Source organism: Xenopus laevis, chromosome 4S (genome assembly GCF_017654675.1).
Source record: "Xenopus laevis strain J_2021 chromosome 4S, Xenopus_laevis_v10.1, whole genome shotgun sequence".
Classification (NCBI taxonomy): domain Eukaryota; kingdom Metazoa; phylum Chordata; class Amphibia; order Anura; family Pipidae; genus Xenopus; species Xenopus laevis.
The window spans coordinates 115,283,038-115,309,171 of NC_054378.1; the positions used below are offsets into that span (position 1 = coordinate 115,283,038).

Here is a 26,134-nt window from a genome sequence, read left to right on the forward strand (position 1 = left end):
TTGTTACAATTGTTTCTTTGCTGAACCTAAATTGTAGATAAGAGAGAGGGGCGCTAACTGGTTAAAGGCAGTTATGTGTAGAACCAAATGCACACAAATACAACACACCATCACCCTTGAGAAAGTCGGGACATGACGAAACGCGTTGGGAAACAGATTTAACAGACTTTATTGATGAACAATCATTTTCTGCTTAAATTGTAAGTGCAATATATCTTTCTTTGATTAAAGGTGCTGATACAATTTTATACGATGGGAGCGCACCCCTTCTTTTATGTTTAATCTTAAATTGTATCTAAGTGCACCTGCCATGTATTATGGGCTGTCTGCCAAAAGCCAATTAAAGGGATACTGTCATCGGAAAACATGTTTTTTAAAAAATCACCAGTTAATAGTGATAGTACTTCTCCAGCAGACTTCTGCACTGAAATCCATTTCTCAAAAGAGCAAACAGATTTTTTTATATTCAATTTTGAAATCTGACATGGGGCTAGACATATTGTCAATTTCCCAGCTGCCCCTGGTCATGTGACCTGTGCCTGCACTTTAGGAGAGAAATGCTTTCTGGCAGGCTGCTGTTTTTCCTTCTCAATGTAACTGAATGTGTCTCAGTGAGACATGGGTTTTTACTATTGAATGCTGATCTTAGATCTACCAGGCAGCTGTTATCTTGTGTTAGGGAGCTGTTATCTGGTTACCTTCCCATTGTTCTGTTGTTTGGCTGCTGGGGGGGGGGGGGGGATATCACTCCAACTTGCAGTACAGCAGTAAAGAGTGATTGAAGTGTATCAGAGCACAAGTCACATGACTTGGGGCAGCAGGGAAATTAACAATATGTCTAGCCCCATGAGCAGCACTATTCACGATTCATTTTGAAAAAAAATATTTTTCCCATGACAGTATCCCTTTAAGTTTCAGAAACTTTGTATCTTTTTCTGACAGTTCAGTGCAGGAGATCAAAAAGAAATTCAGTATATTTCAGTATCAATACAGGACTGCAGGTTGAGCTGTCAAAATTGGGACTGTCCCACGAAAAACGGGACAATTGGGAGGTATGGAATGCTACTATGGCAGTGTTTCAATGAGTAAAGGTGGCCATAGACGAGCCGATAAAAGCTGCCGACAGACCGTGTCGGCAGCTTATTGGCCCGTGTATGGGGCCCCCCGATGGGCTTCACCGAAAGTCGGCCAGATCTCGATCGGATAGGACGAAAAATCCCGTCGGATCGTGGCCGCATCTGTTCGTTGATGCGGTCCCGCGATCCGACCCCAGTTTCCCATGCGTTAGGATCCGATCATTGGGCCCTAGGGCCCACGATCGGATCAGCACGATATTGCCCACGGTGGGCATATCGGGGAGAGATCCGCTCCATCGCCAAACGAGCGGATCTCTCAGTGTATGGCCACCTTAAGTGGGGCTTGGGCCCCTCAAACCTGAAGAGGTCAAGCTGCACTGGTATTTTTCTCTGCACCAAATTCCCATCATGTTATTTTTTCTTTTTTGTAGGGGCAAATGGGTTTGTGAATGTTGGCTACCTTCTTTATAGATGGGGTCATAAATAGAGAGCCAAAATGGCAGCACTCAGCATCCCCAATAAAACATGCAGCCCCTACACCTGCCATCCTCCAAAAACTCCTCGAATAAGGAGCAGAAAGCAATAGGCACAGGGCAAAAGATGTGGCTCAAACCATAACTGAGGTTTTTCAGCTTATTCTCAATCCAAAGAACTGGAGGATATTGGGAAGTAAACAGCTGACGATGATTGATGCAGGTATTTTTCAAGCTAATGAACCAGGACTGGAGATAGAGAGGGAAAATGGTCCTTTGACAGGAAAAATACAGTATAAATCATAGGTGTCTAACCTTTGACCTTCCATTCTATTGTTGGACTACAACTGGCAGTTATAGTTGAATAACAGCTGGAGGGATAAAAATGACAAACCCTTGATAAAATAACAGTAAAATTAGTTATTACAGAGTGAAATTTGTACTTCTGAGTCTGCGAGTCACCAAAAATTGCATAAGTCCCATTATATTTTGTTACCTTTATAAAGCTGTAGATCAGTGGTGCAACTACAGAGGAAACAGACCCCACATGGGGACCCGAGGAACAGGGGGGCCCAGACCACAGCTTCCTCTATAGCAGTGATCCCCAACCAGCAGCTTGTGAGCAACATGTTGTTCCCGACCCCTTGGTTGTTTCTTCAATCCTGACTTGGAGGCAAGTTTTGGTTGTATAAAACCAGTTGTACTGCCACACAGAGTCTCCTGTAGGCTGCCAGTCCACATAGGGGCTACTGAATTGCACCCATGCACCCATGCAGTGGGGGAGAAGGGACTGCAGATGGGGGCAGCTATGCACGCTGGGCCCCTCTGAAGACTTTTTTGAGTGGGGGGGTGGCTGGAGAACTCTTGTTAAGCCACTGTGTACAATGAATTTTATGTTTATAGTCCCCAAAAAAAACTTTTCCATGCAATTCATGAGACTGCTGTTGCACGAATATTTCCTACTGTCAGGGGTGCTACTGTCCGCCTCAGGTGGCAGCAGCAGCCCGCAAGTTAGCAGGGGTGGTATAAAAGTCACTCCTGGTAACTTTAGGAGCCAACATTTCAGATTTCTAATTCAAAATGTCGGCTCTGCTAGTGCAGAGAGCGCAATTGCCTACCCCGCTCTGACACTGGAAATGGTATGTGCCGGGTGCGAGGGGAGGGGGCCTCAAGGCAGCAAGGAGCCCAGAAATGCCCCTGCCTAGTGATGGGCGAATCTGTCCACGAAAAATTCACGAAATGCATTTAAGTAAATGGGCGTCAAAATAATTTTGACGTGTGACAACTTTGACGTGAACAACAATATTTATACGCGCAACTATTTTGTCCAAATGCATTAAAGTCAATGGGGGTCCGAATAATTTTGACTTGCGACAATTTTTATACGCACATTTTTTTTTTGTCTCAGCAAATTTTTCCATGGCGAATTTTCACCGCAGTTTCGTGAAAACATCCATGCCTGCCAAATAAATGCCTGCCGATCACTAACCCTGCCTACTGTTCAAGGAAAAAGCTCGCAGGAAATGCTCCATCCTCATCCGTAGCATGCGCTAGCCAACATGGTGTGTAACAAGATGAAATTTTCACAATTGTAATTGCAATTAACATTTACACAAACAGTTTCCTTTCTCTCCCCTTCTGCACTGCTAGCTCTGAAACAATGTAGCAAAAGGCAGTCTTGTACTTTCTTACAGGTTTTACAGCTGGCTTCTTCTGATACAAAGTCTGAACCACTGGAGCAGACAGAATAGAAAGGGACACTTTCGGCTAAATCCAGCAATGGAGCAACTTAAAGGGATACTGTCATGGGAAAAAAAATATTTTTTCAAAATGAATCAGTTAATAGTGCTACTCCAGCAGAATTCTGCACTGAAATCCATTTCTCAAAAGAGCAAACAGATTTTTTTATATTCAATTTTGAAATCTGACATGGGGCTAGACATATTGTCAATTTCCCAGCTGCCCCAAGTCATGTGACTTGTGCTCTGATAAACTTCAGTCACTCTTTACTGCTGTACTGCAAGTTGGAGTGATATCATCCCCTCCCTTCCCCCCCCCCCAGCAGCCAAACAAAAGAACCCATGTCCCACTGAGACACATTCAGTTACATTGAGAAGGAAAAACAGCAGCCTGCCAGAAAGCATTTCTCTCCTAAAGTGCAGGCACAAGTCACATGACCAGGGGCAGCTGGGAAATTGACAAAATGTCTAGCCCCATGTCAGATTTCAAAATTGATTATAAAAAAAAGAAGAGAAATGGATTTCAGTGCAGAATTCTGCTGGAGTAGCACTATTAACTGATTCATTTTGAAAAAACATTTTTTTCCCATGACAGTATCCCTTTAACACTAGATGCCAAAGGAAGGGGGTTGGTGGTAAGAGGTCTGGTAAGTAGGAGGACACTGGACAGAAATACAGCACTGTTTTAATAGCAAATATACTTACAAATAACTAAGACCACTGAAATGTTACATCCTTTTTAAACAGGATTGAAAACATGTTTCTTCAAGAAGTTACTTCTTCCATCCATAATGCTGGCAAAAACATTATTCAATATCCACCTTGATACAGGTATGGGACCTGTTATCCAGAATGCTCGGGACCTGGGGTATTCCGGATAACAGATCTTTCTGTAATTTGGATCTTCATACCTTGAGTCTACTAGAAAATTATGTAAACATTAAATAAACCCAATAGGCTGGTTTTGCTTCCAATAAGGATTAATTATATTTTAGTTGGAATCAAGTTCAGGTTATTTTTTTTATTATTATTATTATTATTGCAGAGAAAACAGAAATATTTTTTTTTTTAAAAATTGGATTATTTGATTATGGAGTCTACGGGAGACGGCCTTTCTGTAATTCCGGATAACAGATCCCATACCTTTACCAAGAATGTGCTTCTTTCCCTGGAATGACTGTCTGCATTGCCTCCATCAGTCTGTAAGCGTAGGTGAGAACAATGCGTAACCTGTGCTGGGCCATTTGGAAGGCGCATTATTAAGCAAAATACTAATTTTCCCTTTCTCGCTCAGCCTAAATGTAAGAGATGAAAGGCATCACACAGTCAGAGGTGACATAACAGAAGGGAATGCAATATATTTCCTTGGCTACTGCACTCCTCACTATATTGAAAGCTTCCACTTAAAACCAATTGCAAATAAGAAATATTCCTAATGGCCAGACGTCGTCTGAAATGCAGATTTTTATTGGCCTACTGGGGATTATTGCTCTTCCCCGGCTGGTGCTTATTCCCGGCATTAACTACTTTGCAAATGTTCTGACTCACTCCTTAAAGTTAATAAAAATGAAAATATTTGCTTGACTGATCAAACATAAATCCAACAATGGTCTTTAAGAACATTCTAATTTAGATACAGTTCCCCTTTATAACAACTGACAGCGCTGCTGTACAAATTGCCTCGGTGGCCAAAATATAATTAGCAGAGAAATTCAAATAACTCACGCTTCTGCACCACCAGGCACCGCCGGACTACGATGTTCTTCAAAACGCATCAGTTACTAGTGCTGCTCCAATTCTGCACTGAAATCCATTTCTCAAAAGAACAAACTTTGTTTTTATATTTAATTTTGAGATCCGTCATGGGGCTAGACATATTGTCAGTTTCCCAGCTGCCCCTAGTAATGTAAGTTGTGCTCTGATAAACTTCAATCACTCTTTACTGCTGTACTGCAAGTTGGAGTGATATCCCCCTTCCTTTCTCCCCAGCAGCCTAACAACATATATGTGAGCTGGCCGAATATAGGAGACTTTGTTTGGCAATACACCTAGTTTCTATGCAACCAAAACCGAATACTTTGTGAAAGATTCCGTCAAATACCAAATCCGAATTTGCATATGCAAATTAGGGGTGGGAAGAAGTGATGGGGGCGAATTTGTCCCTTTTCGTTGTGCTAAAAAATTCGCTAATTTCCAGTGAAATTCGCGAAATTTGTGAAACGTGAATTTTGCCGCCAGAGTCAATTCGTGAGCGTCAAAATTTACACCGCGCATTCAAGTCAATGGGCATGCGTTTAATTGTTGCCGGTGTCGTCAGTGTCAAAAAAATGTATGAATTTATTCCCCGGAGGTGAAATGCGGAAATTTGCCGTGAATTTGCGCCTGGCGAATAAATTCGCTCCTTAACTAGTGGGAAGGAAACAGTTTTTTTACTTCCTTGTTTTGTGACAAAAAGTCACGCAATTTCCCTCCCCGCCCCTAATTTGCATGTGTAAATTAGGATTCGGTTCGGCCAGGCAAAAGGATTCGGCCAAATCCAAATCATGCTGAAAAAGGCTGAATCCCGAACCAAATCCTGGATTCGATGCATCCCTAGTTTTTACATTACCTGTCTGATACCCCATGTTCCTGTATGAGGGGGCTGCCATATTTGTGCAGCAATAGTCCGTTAGCATTAGAAACTTTAACTGACAAGCTGAGAAGGGACAGTCAGGTTGGCAAAACAGTCAGGTTTAGAAACTTCAACTAATAATTACTTACAAAAACAAACATAGTAACATAGTAAGTTAGTGTAACGCTTTCTTGGGCTATCCTGCCAATGAGGAGTTAAGGGTGTCCAGCTAGTGGAGGAGCATGGGTTACATTGTGAATTTACACCCAGGGCAGAACCTTCGCCAAATGGAAGCTTCCCCTTTAAGATGTTGTAAAACTACAACCCACAGGCTAATTAGTGCAAAAGTAGATAACTTGGACGCCAGAACGTTCTTGGATAGTAAAACAGGTGAACAGATTTATTATGCACAAATGCAAATGACCTCAGGTCTTTACTCACAAGCACTGGTAGGACACAGCAGATGGAATCACAATGGACATAGTAATGATCACAGTCAGACAGAAGCGACTCCTTGAGGTATCAGCAGACAGATGAACATCAATTCCCTTTTAACCGACGTTGCCAGTGAGGGGATCGGGATCGATCAGGTAGGGTACAGGCAGTCCTTTGCTAACCTAGATGCCTATCAACTGAGTTCCCTGCTCTAAAGGCAAACAGGCCTTGTGGGAAGCTACTTCCTTCTACAAATCCTTGTTGGAGCGACAACTGCTCTTTCTGCTACACCTCTCTGTCTCACTCTCCTAGAGAGTCTATTACAGGAGCTTACTATGTTAGTTGTTCCTCATTCACGGGGTTGCCTGGTCCCCGAATTAAGCACCAAAGGTGTCAGGTCCCTTTGGGGTAAATGACTTACTGGGGCCTATGGTGATCCCAGGCTTAATGGGGATTCACCTAACAGCAGCACCAGGAGCCAAAGAGGAAGAGGTTACACTCAAACTGTTCAAGGGCTTGTGCCCAATAACAAAGGATAAGAGAACTACATAGGAAAGGTAGGGGATTAACTCTATAGGGATAGGATATCCTATAGTTCCCTACATTAGGTTGAAAAAATACACACGTCCATCAAGTTCAAACCTCAAAAAATTATGAACACGACCTATAGGTAACTTTTAATGTACATTCATATTTTAAAAAGTCGTTTTTTAGGGTCAGTATCACTTTAAGCTATCCTCTGCTAATGCATCTTCTTCTCTCAAAAATGACTCATTTACAAAAATTAAAGTAATTTGAAATCTTTTGGATTTCTTTGTAGACTTTACTCTGCAGTGGGGTACATTGTTCACTTTTTTTGTGTTGTTGCTCTAAGAAGATAAATGGGCCCGTTTCACACCGGCTTTGGCTCATTATCATGCCCAACACCTCCAAAAAGAAAATACTTTGGCAATAATTTTCTAGCATTTGTAAGTCTTTCAAATTATGAAAAAGAACATTGCAAGCTCCTCTTCTATACACTCGCCAGCGTTTGTCTGCAGAGACAAAACTTCAAAGTTGCGAAGTGTGGCAGAGCATTCCGAGGCGAAAATTCGCCCTTTAGTAAACTTGCCCCACTGAGAGGTGGTAGGGGGTGATTTCAAGCATTTGGACCCTCTGTGCCATAGATTAAGCTGGCTTCAGTAAAGAGTGCAAGAAAATATTTTTGACTCTACCAAACTTGAAACCGAAGCTACAAAGAAATTTATCAAAGCAGGTCAGACTTGGGTTCTCTCGCTGTAGAGCTTCAAACCTCTCCTCCACCTCGCTCGCCCTCCACAATATCTCATTATCTGTCTCGGGGAAGAGCTCACATCTGTTTGATGTAGACTGGTTTATGCAAGCCTTCCTGGGAGAGGATATCCTAAATAAAGCATCTCCCTTTGAAGATGTCATCTGTTCCGCATGCTTCTTCTCTAGTTCTGCCATCCCCGCAGAGTTAAATTAATCCAAATTCTAACAATACACTGTTAGACTAGGCTAAAATATTAAAAGCCATAAAACTTTGCTTCCCGCAGAAAGTGGTGGAACTACCGGGGGAGCAGGGGGTGCGAGCTTGGTCCCACTACCCGACCCGATCCGCAAGTACCTTATACACTACCTGGAGCTGCAAACCGCTTACCATCAAGAATCAGGAAGTGCTGTCATTGTAAACCGGAAGTGACGTCATCTGAAGTAGGCGTGATCAGAAAAAAGGAGAAAAAAATCGATATTGAGAAGACCCGCAGAACCGCCGACACGTGTCTATATACGCACCCGGAACTTCCACCGCCAACCCGCAGGGTACCGCAGATTTTTGCGGGTACCCGACCCACTGCAGGACCCTAGCACATGTGTATTGTGCCGTCCATGCCTCAATACATGCATATGGAACACGCAGCACCCTAAGGCAGCAATTCCTTGTTGACTTAAGTTTCCATTTTTTGGACCCCTAACTTCTGAAGCATGCTGGTTGTAAGATCCTCCCCATGGATCCCAACCTGTGATGCTGTTGTAAGGGGTCAATCATTTTGCTAGTGCTAAGGATAGTGGTTACCAGAGTCACTGAAAGTCAGGATATCTGTTGGATTTTTGGCATATACATACCAGCACTCACCTTTAATAGGGAGTTACATTAAACAGGCCCAGCGTGGATTGCGTGGGTTTAGTATAACGTTCAAGTTCCAAAACCCACCAGCACTCCGGTCTGAGAGGCCAGGGAGTGGTCTGACGATGGGGCACGCCCCCGAAACGTAACGTTGCAATTAAACATGCAGGGCCTTGCCTGCATGCATTGAGCTCTGTGTGCCAGTTTTCTTCCTGCTTTAGTATAACGTTGCCTAATCAATTAGTAATAGGCATGCACCGAATCCACTATTTGGGATTTGGCTGAATCCCCAAATCCTTTGTGAAACCAACCAAATCTGAATCCCAATTTGCATAGGCAAATTAGGGATGGGAAAGGAAAAAGTGGGGGAAACATTTTTTACTTCCTTGTTTTGTGACGAAAAATCACGTTATTTCCCTTCCAACACCTAATTTGCATATGCAAATTAGGAATCGGAATACAGGCACACGGATTTGGACGCACCTGAATCCTGCTGAAAAAGGCAGAATCCTGACTGAATCCAGAACCGAATCCTGGATTCGGTGCATCCCTAATTAGTAACAGGTCTTCTTGTTTAATGGTGAGTGTTGGCATGTACTCCACGCTGTTCTGACTTTGAAGAAGTAATATTTGCAGAATCCATAACTCAGAGACACAGCCAAGTCACACACAATCTGTCAGGAGATTTGCCAGTGTCCGCATGCCTCCGAGCTGTCAGACGCACACAGATTGCACTCAGTTCCTTTTATTGACTCAGTTCCTTTTATTTTATTGGGAAGTGTAGGTGGGTGCTAGGACCACGCGGCCGCCTGGTCGGACCGCGCGGCCTAGGGGCGGCCGGCAAAGAAATCCAGCGCTGTGCACATGCTCGGTGTGGCCCAACATGCCAACACCAGAAGCCCCATGTGTGAGCTCTTACTAGAAAAATACTATTCTTTCCCCTTTCTTGTGTGTGGGCTATTCCATGTGATAGGTGCCCTTTAACTTCAGACAGGAAGGAAGAAAGGAAGGAAGGAAGGAAGGTAGGAAGGAAGGGCAAAATAATTTAACGGAGGAGAAAATATATGGATTCAAGTATGGTTTCATATGGAGCAGAAAAAGAAAATAGAAGGAATGAATCTGAGGAAGAGGGTCACTGCCTCGCTGCTGCTGCCCATGGGTTATCCTCCTCCTCTACTTCTCACTCTTGACCCTCCCTACCCTTTCTCTTTCTAATCTTTCCTTCTTCTTCCCCAGCTTCACATTTAACCCTTCCCTCTCTCTACGCTATTCGACACAATACTTTCCTCCCTTCTCCCAACAGGCATTCTCAGTGTATATTTCTATTTTGCACAGAGCCAGAGCAGCAAGAAGTAAGGTGATCACATCTGAGCAATCAGGGTTACGTTTCCAAAAACCGCAATTTACTCGCCTGCAATGATTGCGTTAAATCCATTCAGAGCTCATTGCTCTTTGAAGAACTGCCTCTGGTTTCTCTAATGATCTGGTCACCTGAGCAAAACCCACCCTGTGTGCATGATTTATAGATATACAGATACAACAGATACATACAGCACACACACACATTAATATATACAAATACACCATGCCCAGTACAAATGTATTGTGCATGGCGTATATATATATATTTGTAAATACTGTACATAATATGTATATATATATATATATAAATCATGTACATCTCCCTCGTACTGATCGTAGTGTTGCTGCAACCAATATCAATGTAAGCTTTCATCAACCACTAAAAGCAATGAAATAAATGGAGGAGTTCAGAACAGATGTCTTTATATGACAAGTTCTGGTTGGTTGTTATGGATCCCCAGTTAGTGAATTTGTCTCCTGGCTTTGTTGTGAATCCCACAGTAGGGATGGCATACACAGCTGACATAAAAAAAACTAATTAGCTAATACAGCTGGAGGCCAAATGGTGACATATAGTGCAATTTGATGATGCAAATTTAACACAATGAACAATGGAAGTGTTGTGTTTGTTGCCTATTCAAAGCTGGAGCAAAGTTTTTGCGCAACATTATGAAGCACAAGAACCTGAACCCATAGGTATTCATGGTGGGGCAGGAGGCAAATTACAGAAATCATGGCCTGTTTTTGCACTCCACCACTACGTTTTTAAATTAGGGATACACCAAATCCAGGATTCGGTTCGGGATTCTGCCTTTTTGAGCATGATTCGGATTAGGCCGAATGCTTCTTTCCGGCCAAACGGAATCCGAATCCTAATTTGCATATGCAAATTAGGGGCAGAGAGGGAAATCACGTGACTTTTTGACACAGAACAAGGAAGTAATTTTTTTCCCCATTCCCGCCCCTAATTTGCATATGCAAATTAAGATTCAGATTTGGTTCGGTATTCGGCCAAATCCAAAATAGTGGATTGGGTGCATCCCTATTTTAAATAAGCCATGTTTTTAAATAAGACATGTAAAGTCTACATTTTCCTACCAGGTATATACATCTCCCCCACCCAAATGGCATTATTGGAACTGCATACATCCCCTCCGTTTGCCAGCGTCCCTAAAATTTCCTAAAACTAATAGCAGCTTTCATCTGGGGGCCATTTTCCCTCTGACATATCATCAGTGCATTTATATCTGCAAACAGCACATATGCGATGTAAAGTGCAATTAAAGAATGCATGCTAACACAGGCAGAATTTACTATGATGAAAAGTCCTGCTTGGATTAAGCACTGTAATGGTTACTCTGAGCTCAGGAGAGGGGTTAGGATTTAAAAATTAGGAGCAGACAGTTAGAGCAGAGTTTCTATGGGAACCAGCAATGCTATCTCCTCATTGGCTGCTAGACTGGAAGGTGTGTTCATAAAGAAGAACTGAGCATGCTCATGAGCCAACAGCCAAAGGAAATTCTGGAGAGAGGGGGCTGAGTGAGTTAGAGGAGCAGAAGGAATCCTCAGTGATTAAGGGGATGCCACCTTATTATTATTATTAACCTTTTAGCAACCAGAGTGGCAGATATTTAGAGATTTCAAAGTGATAACATTTTTACATGGGAGGTTTACATGTCCTTTATTGCAGCTAGTATAGATAAGTGCAATTATAAGCATGCAGTTTGTGTATGGCAATTACATGGGTGCAGTTGTGTGCCTCATTTTGCCCCTAGTGTTAGTAAAAAAGCCTCATGTGTAACTCCGCTAGCACTCAGTTTATAATATGCCTCAGTAGTCTAGGCCAGTTCTGGATCAGGTGTTGACGTTAATGAATGAGCTGAGCGCATTATAATTTATTAGTTTCTCTTGGAAATGGATTTTGCATCCAAGAAAAGCATTGTCATTTTCGAACACACGCACACACATCTCCTTAGGGCACGGAGGCAGCAAATCCTATCTCGGCTGGAAGCGGGAAAGCGTCTGTGAATCTGCCGGTACTTCCAGGCCTCCTGTACACAAGCCTTTTGCCTGTCAGGAATTGCTGGGAGACGGGTCTGAAAATTACAAATTGCAATTACAGGGGACGTTCACATGAATGAATTTCGTATGTTGAAGTAATGGAAGCACTTAGGGACTGCTCCTCATTAGAATTTGGTTTCCTGCTTATTTTCCTTTCAATATTGCAATGCCTTCTGGTTGCTGGGGGTCACTGACCCCAACAATGAGAAAAGACTGTTTGTAAGACATTAATTTGTTAATTTTTTAAATTGTTTATCTCTCAGTTCAGACACACTCCCTTATTTTGCAGTACATTTACATTATCTGATTGCCTCATCCACAGACCAATTTCATCTTTTCAAAACAAAAATGGTTAAACCTGTTCAACCGTTGTCAGAGTAAGATTTTATGCACCTCATCGACGTAACAATAGGGGGCCGATTCACCAAGGGAATTATATCCTTCAACTTCGAATATCGAAGTCGAAGGATTTTAGAGCAAATAGTTCGATAGAACAATCAAAGGAATAATCGTTCGATCAAAGGATTTTAATCCAACGATCGAAGGAATATCCTTCGACCAAAAAAACTTAGGAAAGCCTATGGGGACCTTCCCCATAGGCTAACATTGACTTCGGTAGCTTTTAGATGGCGAACTAGGGGGTCGAAGTTTTTTCTTAAAGAGACAGTACTTCGACTATCGAATGGTCGAATGGTCGAATAGTCGAACGATTTTTAGTTCGAATCCTTCGATTCGAAGTCGTAGTCGAAGGTCGAAGTAGCCCATTCGATGGTCGAAGTAGCCCAAAAAACACTTCGAAATTCGAAGTTTTTTTACTTCGAATCCTTCACTCGAAGTTAGTGAATCGGCCCCTAAGTGTACTCTTTAATCGGATTGTGCTTAAAGGAGAAGGAATGTCATTTACACTTGGGGGGTGCCAAAAGTTAGGCACCCCCAATTGATTGTATTTACTTACCTGACACCCTGAAGACGATGCTCCTCTCAGCAGAACCTGCACCTCCGCGGGGTTCTGCCAAGAGCACCACGGAGCGATCCTCTTCTTTACTTCTTCTCTTTTCAAATATCCCAGGGCAGACGCATGCACAGTAGAATGAAATAGACTACTTTTTTCGTGAAAGTTCAGCTTTTCACTCTAATGCGCATGCACAGCTGCGAGAAGAAAGAGAAGCCGAAAGAGGATCGCTCCGTGGTGTTCGCTGGAAGAATCCCGGCCGGTGCAGTTTTCTGCTGATAGGAGTAATGATGGGCAAATAAATTCGCCTGGCACGAATTTGCGGCAAATTTCCGCGATTCGCCGTCAATTTCAGATTTTTGCGATTTTCCGTGAAAACGTTCGAATTGCTCGATTTTTTGTTGAAAACGTTTGAATTGCTCGATTTTTAGTGAAAACGTTCGAATTGCTCGATTTTTAGTGAAAACGTTCGAATTGCTAGATTTTTAGTGAAAACATTTGAATTGCTTGATTTTTAGTGAAAACGCTAAAATTGCTCAACTTTAGTGAAAACGTTCGCATTGCTAGATTTTTCGTGAACACGTTTGGATTGCTCGATTTTTAGTGAAAATGTTAGAATTGCACGATTTTTTCAGTGAAAACATTGGAATTTCACGATTTTTACGTGAATACGTTAGAATTTCACGATTTTTTGCACATTTTCTCGAATTTTGCTGGAAATATGTGAATTTTTCGGCGAACCGAAACGGGAGAAATTCGCCCATCACTAGATAGGAGCACTGATCCAGGGTGTCATGTAAGTAAAAACAATCACTTGGGGGTGCCTGACTTTACACCCCTAAGTGTAACAACACTTTCCTTTAAATCAGTCGTTTCACATGACGGAATTTGCCTGTGTATGGTCACCTTAAATGGAACAATGTGGAGCTACTGAATAAAAAATGTTAATTACAAATGGATGGAAAAGAAATAAAATCCTTTTTTGCATCAAGGCCGCGCAGCCGAGGTCCCATGAGATTTAGCTCGGATCAGTCAACTGCAAATTCCGGTTGGTTTCTATGGGTTACTGCTCATGTTTTCTTAATCCACCCCCCCCCCCCCCAAGTGTGGTGCTGAAGGGTTCTCTATTATTCCTTTTCTGCCTATTTGTTTTTAGAGGTATGTAATACACAGTATCTTACAGTTATAAACAGGGCCTGCTGCCGCAAATTCCGGTCCGGACCATGGCCGCAGCCACCTTCAGCATGCCCTCCCCCCCCACACGCATGCACGCACATGTATGTACCAGGTTTCGACTTTCTCTTTGATCTCCTGCACTGAACAGCCAGAAATAGATAGAAGGGGGCAAATTCCCTAACCGGCGAAAATTCGCCAGCAATGGCTTCGCAGCCACCGCAAAACACTTGGCCAGGCGTAAATTCGCTAGGACAACGCCAATTCACTAAAGTGTGTATTTGCTTCCAGGGCGCCGAATGCTGGCGAATTTTCGCAGTCTACGGCAGTCAAACGAAGGTGCGCTAGCGTTGCCTAATTTCCATATGTCAGGAAATTATAAAGTTACATGGATGTTTATGTTGCAGCAAACACATTACACAAGTCCAGGGAACCTTAATAAAGACAATAGAGTTGTTATATTGCCCTACACATGAGCCCAGTGTATAGTTTATGTTCCATATGTTAGGAAATGTAGGGGGGAACCCGGTTACCCAAAAAAAAAAATTAGGGACCTTTGCAGCCTATCACTCTGAGAAAAAGGAAAAGGAATACCAGCGTTTTTTGCATTTTGCACTAAAAATTGAGGAAGTCCTATACACTCCATTGCACTTTGTCTGGTCTGAGCTGGCGAAGACAAGTCTGGCGAATGAGGTAACGTTCAGTAAAATCCGCATTTTAGTGAATTTGCGGAGTTACGTCCGTTCGCCAGAGCGAAAATTCACCTGGCGTTAGAGTGCGAAGCAACATTAGCATCTACTTTGCTAGCCGCCTGCGCCCGTTAGGAAATCAGCGAAGTTCCGAAATGACGTCACGCCGGTGAATTTTCGCTAGCGTTAGTCACTTAGCCCTTTAGGGAATCTGCACCAAAGTCTCTAAAACTTAATTGGCTTTTGTCAGAGAGCCCAGAATACTCAGATACATTCGCAACATTTTAAGATAAGCAAAGAAACAATTGTAACAATTCAAGCAGGTCTCTTGGGGAACCTGTGACTTTTCAGCATAAATGGCAATTCACTGTCATTAGCAAAACGGTAATGGCACATAAAAAACACAGAACTGTCTTCAAACTTTCATAACCTGCCACATTTTGTAAAATTAACATGGTAACTAGGGGGAGTGGCCACAAAAATGTATGTGGTCAAAATATTTCGCTGCACTCCTCGCGGTAAATCTTTTTTGTGCCTCTTTCTGTTTCCAAAATGTTGGGAGGTATGGGCAAAACTAGGCTGATACCTAGAGGTTGAGCTGAAACAAGTCTTCTGGCTGCTTATATGACGCCTGTAAGCGCAAGGCCAGACGTGGCGTTTTTGCGGCGTTTTTATATTGCGTTTTTAAAAATGAACAGCCAGGTGTAAATACACATAAACTGCACTACCACTGAAACTAATGGAAAACGCACTATGGCAATTCACACAGGGCACTTGCAAGTTGAAATCCGCCACAGGACGACAGTATTGGCGTTTTTTTAGCAAAAACGCCAATACGTCAGTGGATGGGGCTGTACTCAAAGCAAAGTGATTGTGCCCTAAATGAAATGTAAACAGTCTGCAATCAGTGCAGCTCCAGCTACTTAAATTAAAGGTGTGGTTCACCTTTAAATGAACTTTTAGTATGTGACAGAACGGCCAATTCTAAGCAACATTTCAATTGGTCTGCGTTGTTTAATTTTGATATTTTTTTATAGTTTTTTAATTATTTGTAGGGATGGACGAATTTTTTCACCTTGTTTCGCCATGGAAATGACGCCCATAGACTTGAATGGCGTTGCACTAAAAAAATTTTTTGACACCCATTGATTTCAATGGCTGTCTGCAAATTCGTCTGCGGCGAATTTTTGGTGATTTGAAACGGGTCAAGTTCACCCATCCCTAATTATTTTCCTTTTTCCTCCTTTTCAAATATGGTTCACTGACCCAATCTAAAAACAAATGCTCTGTAAGACTATACATTTAGGGGCATATTTATCAAGGGCCGAATTTCGAAATTGAAAAAACTTCGAAATTCGAATTCAAAAAGACCAACCGAAATTAAGTCGTAGTTTTTTTTGGTGGAATAGGTCCGTTTTTGATCGAATAGCTGCGTATTCGGCCGAATCTGAATCGTTCGAATTGAAGGAATAGCGCATTCGATCGAATTCGAAGCTAAGTTTTTCCCAAAAAAAGTCCCCCAATTGACTCCAAATAGGTTCTAGGAGGTCCCCCATAGGCTAAAACAACAATTCGGCGAATGGTCGAAGTCGAATTTTTAAAGAGATAGTGCATGATAAATTTCGATATTCAAATTTTTTACAAATTCGAATCAAATTTGGACTATTCCCTAGTACACATAAAATAGCCCAAAATTCGATTTTTTTTTTTCATTCCAAAAACCACCTCGACCTTTGACAAATCTGCCCCTTATTGTTATTGATACATTTTATTACTCATCTTTCTATTCAGGCCTCTTCTATTCATATCCCAGTCTCTTGTAATGCAAGGTTGCCAGGGTAATTGGTACCCAGCAACCAGATTGCTGACACTGCAAACCGGAGCTCTGCTGAATAAAAATCCAAATAACTAAAAAAACATAAGCAATACAAAAATGAAAACCCAATTGCAAATTGTCTCAGAATATCACTCTCTACATCATACTAAAAGTGAATTCAAAGGTGAACAACCCATTTAACGTAAAAACTACAAGTCGTTTATGATTCAGGTTTACCTTCGGGTACTATAAAGTGAAGATATACGACTATACATTTTTTCCATAAGCCATTGACTTCTGTACTCCCCCTCCTGCTTTACATCTGCTGCTCTCTGCAGCCCCCAACAGTAGTGAACCATTCTTGTACGCCTCTCTGCCTATTAATAAGATGAAATATATAGAACAAAAACCCAACTAACTAAGTTATATTTATTCAAAGCTAGCAGCTTATTCAGGCTAACCAAGGACATATTTCAGAAAGCCCTTTGCTAACATTTACAGATGGGATACAGGTATGGAACCTATTATCCACAATGCTCGGGACCTCGGGTTTTCCGGATAATGGATCTTTCTGTAATTTGGGTCTTCATACCTTAAGTCTACTAGAAAATCACGTAAACATTAAACAACCCCAATTGGCTGGTTTTGCTTCCAATAAGGATTAATTATATCTTAGTTGGGATCAAGTACAAGCTACTGTTTTATTATTACAGGGGAAACGTTTTTAAAAAATATGGGTTATTTGGCTAAAATGGAGTCTATTGGAGACGGCCGTTCCGTAATTTCTGGATAATGGGTTTCCGGATAACGGATCTGATACCTGTACAGAAGGGCAGAATGTCAAGACATATGGACCTTCTGTGGATTTATGGGTTTGTTACCAGTATATACACTAGTTTAAGGATATAACAGACAAAGTCAGAATGCTAATCCTCCAGCTATGGAAAGGGCCAATTTGGGTACAACATTGTGCCATGGGGGCTGTAATTAACCCTACTGGAAAAACCCTACTGTGAGACAAGTTCTTCGTTTGGAAGAAAACATCACAGCACAAAAGCACGTATTACATGTTGGAGAAGGTAACATGGGACTTATTTTCCCATCAGTTTATGAGTCTTGGGTGAGAGCATTAGCACAGCAGTGCCTGGCCACGTTTATGAATAATGGAGAAGCTATAACAGAGTTGAGCTTGGAAATCACTGCTGACAGTTTGCTGCTGGTTCGCTAGACCCAGATAAGCTGCTCCCCAGAATAATGTGCCTCTTCCCTTCTACACAATGACTAGCAGATACATATAGATTCATATATCCTGCTAACTGCAACCAGGTTGGTGAAGCCATTAATCATCTCTGATTTTTGCACTCCTCAGTGTAATTAGCAAATTCCTTTCCTCGCAGGGATTCCTTAAAGCAGAGCCAAGCAGCCTTCAAAACACCAGCTGTTAAGTCTAAACTACTATTCATGTAGAAGCTTGGGTGCTGGGAGTTGCTTGAAGGAAATTGATCAAACTGTAAAATTACATAAATAGTTGGTCAACAACCAAGTGCACATCTGTATATCTATCTATCTATCTATCTATCTATCTATCTATATTTCTCTCTCTCTCTCTCTATCTATCTATCTCTCTATCTATCTATCTCTCTATCTATCTAGCTATCTATCTATCATCTCTATATCCAGGGCCGCCATCAGGGGGGGACAGGGGGGAGAGTTGTAGGGGGCCCCGAGGGTAAGAGGGGCCCGGTCACGCCTCTATTAGTTAGCCGGGCCCCCCCTGCTTTCTGAGAGCTGCCGACTTCGGGAAGGCAGGACGGGAGCACAGTGGAAAGTATCTTCTGTCCATTGCTTTCCCTTATTGGACACAGAGTTTAAGTCACGCTTGAGCTGCTCAGGGATTGGATAGCTGAGGTTTGAACTTCCCCTCCAGCTCATCCAATCACCATGCAGCTTTACCGGTACTTGAAATTCTGTGACCAATAAGGGAAGAAAATGCTGTCACTGGAAGAAGATGCAGCCACCTGTGCTCCCCTCCTCCCTTCTGTAGTTGGCAGCAGGTGGGCCACACTAATGAAGTCAGTACAACATGGTAGGGCCCCCCTAAAGGTAATCCTTTGTGGTCCCTGTTGTGTGGTGAGGCCCTGGGCACCAATTTTTTTTAAACTACTGGGGGGGGGGCAAGTTTTTTTTAAATGGACATTTAAGGGGGGCCCTGTCCACCAATGTTCTTATAAGGTGGGGGGGGGGCCTGGCCACCAATTTTTTTTTTTACTATGTGGGGTCATAGCAACCAATATTTTTTAATGGGGGAACAGACCACAAATGTTTTTTATGGGGGGACCCTGACCACATATGTTTTTTTAATGGGGGGGCCCTAACCACAATGGGGGCCCTCACCACAAATGTTTTTTGTATGGGGGGCCCTGACCACAAATGTTTTTTATGGGAGGCCCTGACCACAAATGTTTTTTTAATGGGGGGGCCCTGACCACAAATGTTTTTTTATGAGGGGCCCTAACCACCAATATTTTTTTTTTTTTTATTAACATGTGGGCACCCTTCCACCAATGTTTGTTTTACTATGTGGTGGGGGTGGACCTGTGGGGTGGGGAGGGCGGACTTGTAGGTAGGGCTTGCGGCGGGCGTAGCCCAGGGGGCCCAGGAAATTTTGTCGTATGGGGCCCTGTGATTTCTGTTGGCGGCCCTGCCTATATCCATCTATCCATCCCTATATCAGATCTACACATCGATATATCTATCTATACATCCCTATATCTATCAATCTATCTATCTATCTATCATCTGTCTGTCTGTCTATCTATCAGCTGAAGTAGGAACCAGATGCAGGTTTTTCTAGTGTTATCCAAAATGCTCAAGAACTGGGATTTTTAGGATAAGGGGTCTTGCTGTAATTAGGATCTTCATACCTTAAGTCTACTGAAGAATCATTGAAACATTAATTAAACCTAATTAAACCCGCACAAACCAGCACTAGGGGTCTTTTGGCATCAAATAAGCAGTATATTGTGTTGCATGTAAAACCAACGTTTCGGTCCCTATTGGGACCTTTTTCCATAGGGATTGAAACGTCGGTTTTACATGACCCCTGGTGCTGGTGTTTTCTTTATCTACAAATATACTTCTCCGTGCACAGAGGCAGCTAATGGAAGGTGGTGCTGTCCATATGTTCATTAATATATATATATATATATATATATATATATATATATATATATATATATATAGACAAATAATATCATAATATATATATATATATATATATATATATATATATATATATATATATATATATATATATATATATATATACAGTATATAGACAAATACAAGAGTCCTCTGCACTCAACCCATTATCAATATATTTAAGACAGAGACATTTTGTGCATACTGCTACTGAAAAATGTCTTACCCTTTAAACAAAACAGGGATTGTTTGTCCATATATTGCAATATATTCAAGCTGGCCAACTACGTCAAAGTCATCCAATATCTGGCCAGTCCTATGCTCAATTTTCATCTGATCCATTAAGAATTCTATTGATACATTATACATTTTCTGGACACAGCCTCATTGCACCACCGCTTAATTGTTTTAAAAATTTGTGGTAAGCACAACTTTTCCTTTTGTTGCGTGTTGTATTCCAAAGGCAGCTGAATGTATTAGCCAACACAGCTACAAATATAAGGTTACCCACAGCCACCTTTTATTAGGGATAATATTTCCAACATTTCAAAGCAGATATGCACACATCTTGATTTAAAGATTCCCATATTAAAGATGGTTGTTGGTACTTCTAATGTATATGTGAGTGTGCAAATTAAGCAACAGCAGAAGGTATGATCTTCAAGTTACCATTAAAGCACAAGTTGAATTTGTAAGTATATAATATAAGCATATAATATATATGTATATATATCAGCATAGACCTTTGGAAGAAGGATAAACCAGCACTATTGAGCAATTAACCAATTCGTATGCATTTATGCATTTGAAATATTTTGTCAGCATGGATTTCTTGGTCCTTACCTGTCACCGTAACCAGCATGGATGCCACCAATGGGCGGTTGTTGTCCAGCTTCCTACTCAGCCGTAGCTCTCCACTAGAATGGTTCACGATTAATAAACTGAGTTCATTCCCACGCTCAAAAGTGTACAGTAATCTGTCTGATACGTCGGGGTCATAGGCTGGTATCTTTCCAATGACACCGGATGGGAAAGTGTTGGAACTGTTGGATACATAATTATTGAACAGGATCTGGAAATTTTTTAAGACTGGGCTGTTGTCATTTTGATCGATCAGCTTAATACGGACCGTTGCCCGGCTAACAAGGGGAGCTGACGTTGCCTGCACTACAATGACGTACTCAGATTTTGCTTCGTAATCCAAATCTATGAGGGCGGTGAGCTCTCCAGAGAAAAAATCCATTTGGAATATCTCAGGAATGTTGCCTTCAACAATCTGATACATTATTTGTGCATTGGGACCTTCGTCGGGATCCGTGGCTTTGATTTTGCCGACCACTGAACCCACAATGCTGTTTTCCTTAACATAAACTTCAAATTCATCTGCTGGGAACACAGGCGCATTGTCATTAACATCCTGGACAGCAACTTGGATTCGGACTGGGCTTCTCAGAGGAGGTATCCCCCTGTCAACCGCATAAGCTGTCAACTCATAGAAAGGAACACTTTCCCTGTCCAACTTGCGGACAGTGCGGATAATCCCAGAGGTTGGCTCAACAGTGAAATCCCCATCTCCATCATCTCCGTTCTGAAAAGTGTATTGAACCCTTCCGTTGGAATTGGAATCACGGTCTGTGGCAGAAATTTGGACAACGCTGGTAAAGGGAGGGGCATCCTCTGAGACTATGCCATGATATTGCGTGTTGACAAACAGGGGGGCGTTATCATTCACATCATTTACCATAATTTCCACATAGGTTGTATCGGATTTCTGAGGGATTCCATTGTCCTTTGCGATTACGGCAAGTGTGTAGGTCACCTGATCCTCGTAATCTAGCATCGCTTGCAATGTGATCGCCCCCGTGTCTGGGTCTATATGGAACTGAGGAATATTGTCTTCTAAGGAATAGGTAATTCTGGCATTCTCCCCTACATCCTCATCGGTTGCACTGATAATAGCCACTGTGCTTCCAATAGGACGGTCCTCGTTGATGTCAACTGGGTAATGGCCACTTAGGAAAACTGGTCTGTGGGTGTTTGCATCAGTGATGTTGATGTGAACGTAGCAGTTGTCGTGAAGAATGCGGTCGGAGGCAGTGACCGTGAGCACATAGCGCCTTTCCTGCTTGTAGTCCAGAGGCAAAGAGAGAGTGATAAGCCCTGAACCCCCCTGTGTACTGATGGCAAATCGGTTGCGGGTATTGCCCCCAGTAATTTGGTATGTAATAGCACTGTTTACATCTCTGTCAATAGCAGTCATACTAAGCACACTGGTGCCTACAGCAGCATCTTCATTCAGACGAATAAAATACTCCCTTTGAGTGAACTCAGGACGATTATCATTCACATCCATAATTGTGATGGTAACACCAGCTGAGGCTGATAAAGAAGGATTCCCATGATCCCTAGCTTCTACTCCGAATACGTACTGTTCTACTATTTCCCTGTCCAAAGGCCCACTCACACTGATCCAGCCAGTGGCACTGTTTATTACAAAGGGTGTTTCAGGCTTCACACCTGTTAACTTGTATTCCAGACGGGCATTTTCTCCATAGTCTGCATCTATGGCTTGGATATGTATGATAGAGTGGCCCAACGGTGCATTTTCCAACACAGACACTTGAAAGGGCGTACTGACAAACATAGGGGCATGGTCGTTAATGTCCATAACTTGAATACTTATGCTGCCTGTGTTGTTGGACAAAGGAGGCCGGCCTGCATCTTGGGCACGAACTCTAAGTGTGTACTCCCTCTCTGTCTCAAAGTCCAGGGGTGCTACCACCTGTACCTCCCCAGTAACACTATCAATGGAGAACTGCCCTCTGCTGTTACCACTTATAATGTTATAGTGGACTAAAGCATTGCTGTCCTTATCGATGTCAGTTGCTGTAACCCTTAAGATCTCAGTGTGAGTTTTAACATCTTCCCTCACTTGAACGATGTACCGCTTCTCACTAAATTGCGGTACATTGTCATTTTCGTCCAAAATAGTAATATCAACTTTTACAGTAGAGGATCTTGGGCCGGGGTCCTTACCTTGGTCACTGGCCTCAACAATTAGGGAATACTTCTCCCTTTTCTCCCTGTCCACTTGCCCGCTGGTGGTAATCAAACCAGACCTTGCGTCTATTTCAAATACAGAGTGGGCTGCTTGTTCGTTTACAAAACGATATTTGATGTTGGCATTGGCTTGGGAATCCAGATCTGTGGCTCTCAGCTGCAATATTGGGTATCCCTCCTCCACATTCTCTCTAATGCTCTCCCTGTATTCTGCCTGCTCAAATAGTGGGCTATGGTCATTCCTGTCGGAGACTGTAATGGCAACCATGGTAGTTGCTGAGAGGCGTGGAGTGCCATGATCTATGACACTAACTCTAAAATAATGCAAATCCATGCGTTCCCTGTCTAGAATTTCTATGGTTGAGATTAAGCCTGTCACTGAATCTATATTGAACAGCTCCAAAGACTTACTGTTCATCAGAGCATCCATGGTATAGAAAAGTCTTCCAGCCTCTCCTGTGTCTGGGTCTTGTGCTGACATGGTTATGACAGGAGTCCCAGGAGGCTGATTTTCAGCCACCTGAACCTGATAATTATACTGGGGGAAGTGAGGGTGGCGGTTGGCTGCCCTACGACTCCTTATTAATGGCAGGGATGCCCTTTCTCTGTCCCTCCCACTGCTCCTGTGCTTGATACCCTGTGGATGGGTTCTAAGTGGGGGGTGAAATTGATCCGGCTGCATGGCTGTGCTGGACTGTAATTGAAGAAGCGAAGTCAGATCAATATTTGAATGCTTCTCAAGATGCTTTCTGGGAAAAGTAGTTTTTAAGCAAGCTTTGGACGAGTTAAATGGGAAGTAAAGAGAGCAGGGTTCCTTTTCATACGGCTTAGGCTGAGCCCCTGGAGGAAAGGCAGGTGGAGCAAGCTCAGCAGCCGGCTGTGCAGTTGGAGCTGTTCGCTGGGCTGGTGCTGAAATCTCCTCTGCCCACGTGCTGCCCTCGATCACTAGCTCAAACCCCCGATCAGCACAGGTCTGCACATACATATCCCAGGTGAGGTTAGAGACCTTGGTATGGTTAGAGCCCCGGTCAGCAGTATCACTGTGTAAGCAATGGCACAGATTCTCCAAGCATTTAGCTATAGACGTATATTCACTAAAACTCGACCGAGCTTTGCCTGCAATCCACAAAGATACACACAGGGATTTATTGTGGGCATTCTTATGGGTCCTTGGCTTTATACAGTCATTCATACGAATTCTACATAGATCAAGGCTAATATGATTTAATTTACCCAGAGATGAGCTGCAGTATGCTTTCTGACATCGTTTCACACGCTGCCTTACCCCTTGCAGGGAATCCCTGGTGTCCTTCTGAGAATCTGAATAGACGGAGAGGAGCAGACAGTCCCAAATGAAATTCCTACCCCAGGCAGAGCGGAGCCCCCCCTTGCCAGCTGCACAATGACACAGGCTTCTTGCACATTTACACACAGCTGTCCCACCAGCAGAGTCAGGGGGGCTGCAATTCCCAACCTGATGCTGACAAGTCCTGCCAATAATAGGGATTAAATAAACTAGATCCAAAGGTCCTGCCACATTAGTGGTTCCATCTTGATTTGCCTCCTTTCCAGATTCTACATCCCAAGTTAAACTAGTAGGAAAGCAGTGTAAGAGGAAGACAAGGTTCGTGCTTGAAAGGCATCTGCTTTGTATCTTATGGACATACCTGTTACCATTTGGATGGGGGTTCAATGTGCATCGTATTAAATTCCATTGGTTTGTTCTCCTATTGCTTGAGCTGAATTGTAATCTTGGCTGGCAGTGATGTACAATATTGTCTTTGCTGTAATTCTTAAGGCAACGGGGTTCAGAGGAAAGCAGAAATACCCAGTACTCCCTGGAATGGCTAGAAAGGTCTTTATATTTTGTAATCCAACAACAGAGGCATGCGGTCCCACCCACCCCTTGTATATTGGGGTTCTGTCCATATAAATCGTCCGTCTTTCCCTTGGTCCTTACTATACAGGGTGGAGGCACACACATGGCATTTGGCAAGCAAAGGCAGGAGTTCTGCTCATCCCCAGGCTTCACATGGCAGTTTGTCCAGCAGAATACACCGGCTTGCTTTCTAGCAGCCGCTCTGAGTCGACACTTGGCAAAACTGCACCCCCTTAATCCATCAGGGGTCCCCGTGACATTGAGTCCAGTGGTGTTTCCTCGAAAACAAAGGGTTAAATTCCATGGGCCCCCATAAAGCCCCTCTTGGCTGACATTCCAGCTGGCCCCACAGCAAGCCATAGTGAGCCAGTGGGTCTCCCACACAAGCCCTTGAATGGAAGCCCTGTTGTGGGCAAGGTCTGTGCCTAGAGGTCGGACAGGGGGTCGGTGCTCAGCTGTCTCCCAGGTCCCTGCATGCTTTCCCCGGCTGGAAGTGAACAAAGGGATGAGGAGGATGAGAAGCAGCGGGAGGAGAAGACAAGGCAGGCTGGTTCCCTTCAGCAGAGCAGCCATAGTATCCCTTCCTTGTCTCCTGCTACAGAGCAGCCCTCACTGGCCGGCCCTCCTCCGCACCTCCTTTCTGCCCCCTGGCCCCGGCAGCTACCATCTACTCTGCGCTCCTTTCCCTCACAGGCTGACTCTCCGGTCGCAGCATCTCATCACCCTCCCTTCATTCAACACCAACATGGCTCCCGGCAACCCTTAATGGTCCGCTCCACCCCATCTTCCTCCCCCCCCCTTCAGAAGGGGCAGTAGTTGGTAGATTCTGGCACGCGTGCGCACTGGAAGCCAATGAGTCAGACGCGGTGCCACTGGCGGCCATGTTGGTTCCTGGCGAAAGAAAGCGCTGGCCCTGGTGCTGAATGCGTGAATGAGTATTCCCTAGCGCTATCTGTTTATATAAGTGTATCAATATAAGTGTATATTTACTACTGCTTACATTCCAGTACTGGGGGAGTCTGATTTTACCCATATATAATTAAAGGGGTGATTCACCTTCCAGTTCACTTTTAGTATGTTATAGAATGGCCGATTCTAATCAACTTTTCGATTGGTCTTCGTTATTTTTTTTTTATAGTTTTTAAATGAATTGCCTTCTTCTTCTGACACTCTCCAGTATTCATTGACCCCATTTAAACAACAAATGCTCTGAAAGGCTACACATATACTATTGTTGCTATTTTTTATTACTCCTCTTTCTATTCAGGCCTCTCCTAATCATAGTCCAGTCTCTTATTCAAATCAGTGCATGGTTGCTAGGGTAATTTAGACCCTAGCGACCAGATTGCTGAAACTGCAAACTGGAGATCTGCTGAAAAAAAAGCTAAATAACTCAAAAACTATAAAAAAATAAAAAGCAATGTTCATTTAAAGGTGAACAACCCCTTTAAGGCACCCCAAAATATAAAATCCCTTCAATTG

General features: G+C 43.0%; 1 protein-coding gene across 4 annotated transcripts in view; it reads right to left on the minus strand.

The window, feature by feature from the left end:
* Positions 1-25,425, minus strand: part of LOC108715881 (cadherin EGF LAG seven-pass G-type receptor 3) — a 153,896-nt gene extending 128,471 nt beyond the window's left edge. For all 4 annotated transcript variants that reach the window (XM_018261406.2, XM_041561740.1, XM_041561739.1 and 1 more), the window contains exon 1: positions 20,557-25,425. In XM_018261406.2, coding sequence (XP_018116895.1) covers positions 20,557-25,225 — 4,669 coding nt within the window. In that variant the 5' untranslated portion in view covers positions 25,226-25,425. The remainder of the gene's footprint in view (positions 1-20,556) is intronic.
* Positions 25,426-26,134: the final 709 nt, after the last annotated feature.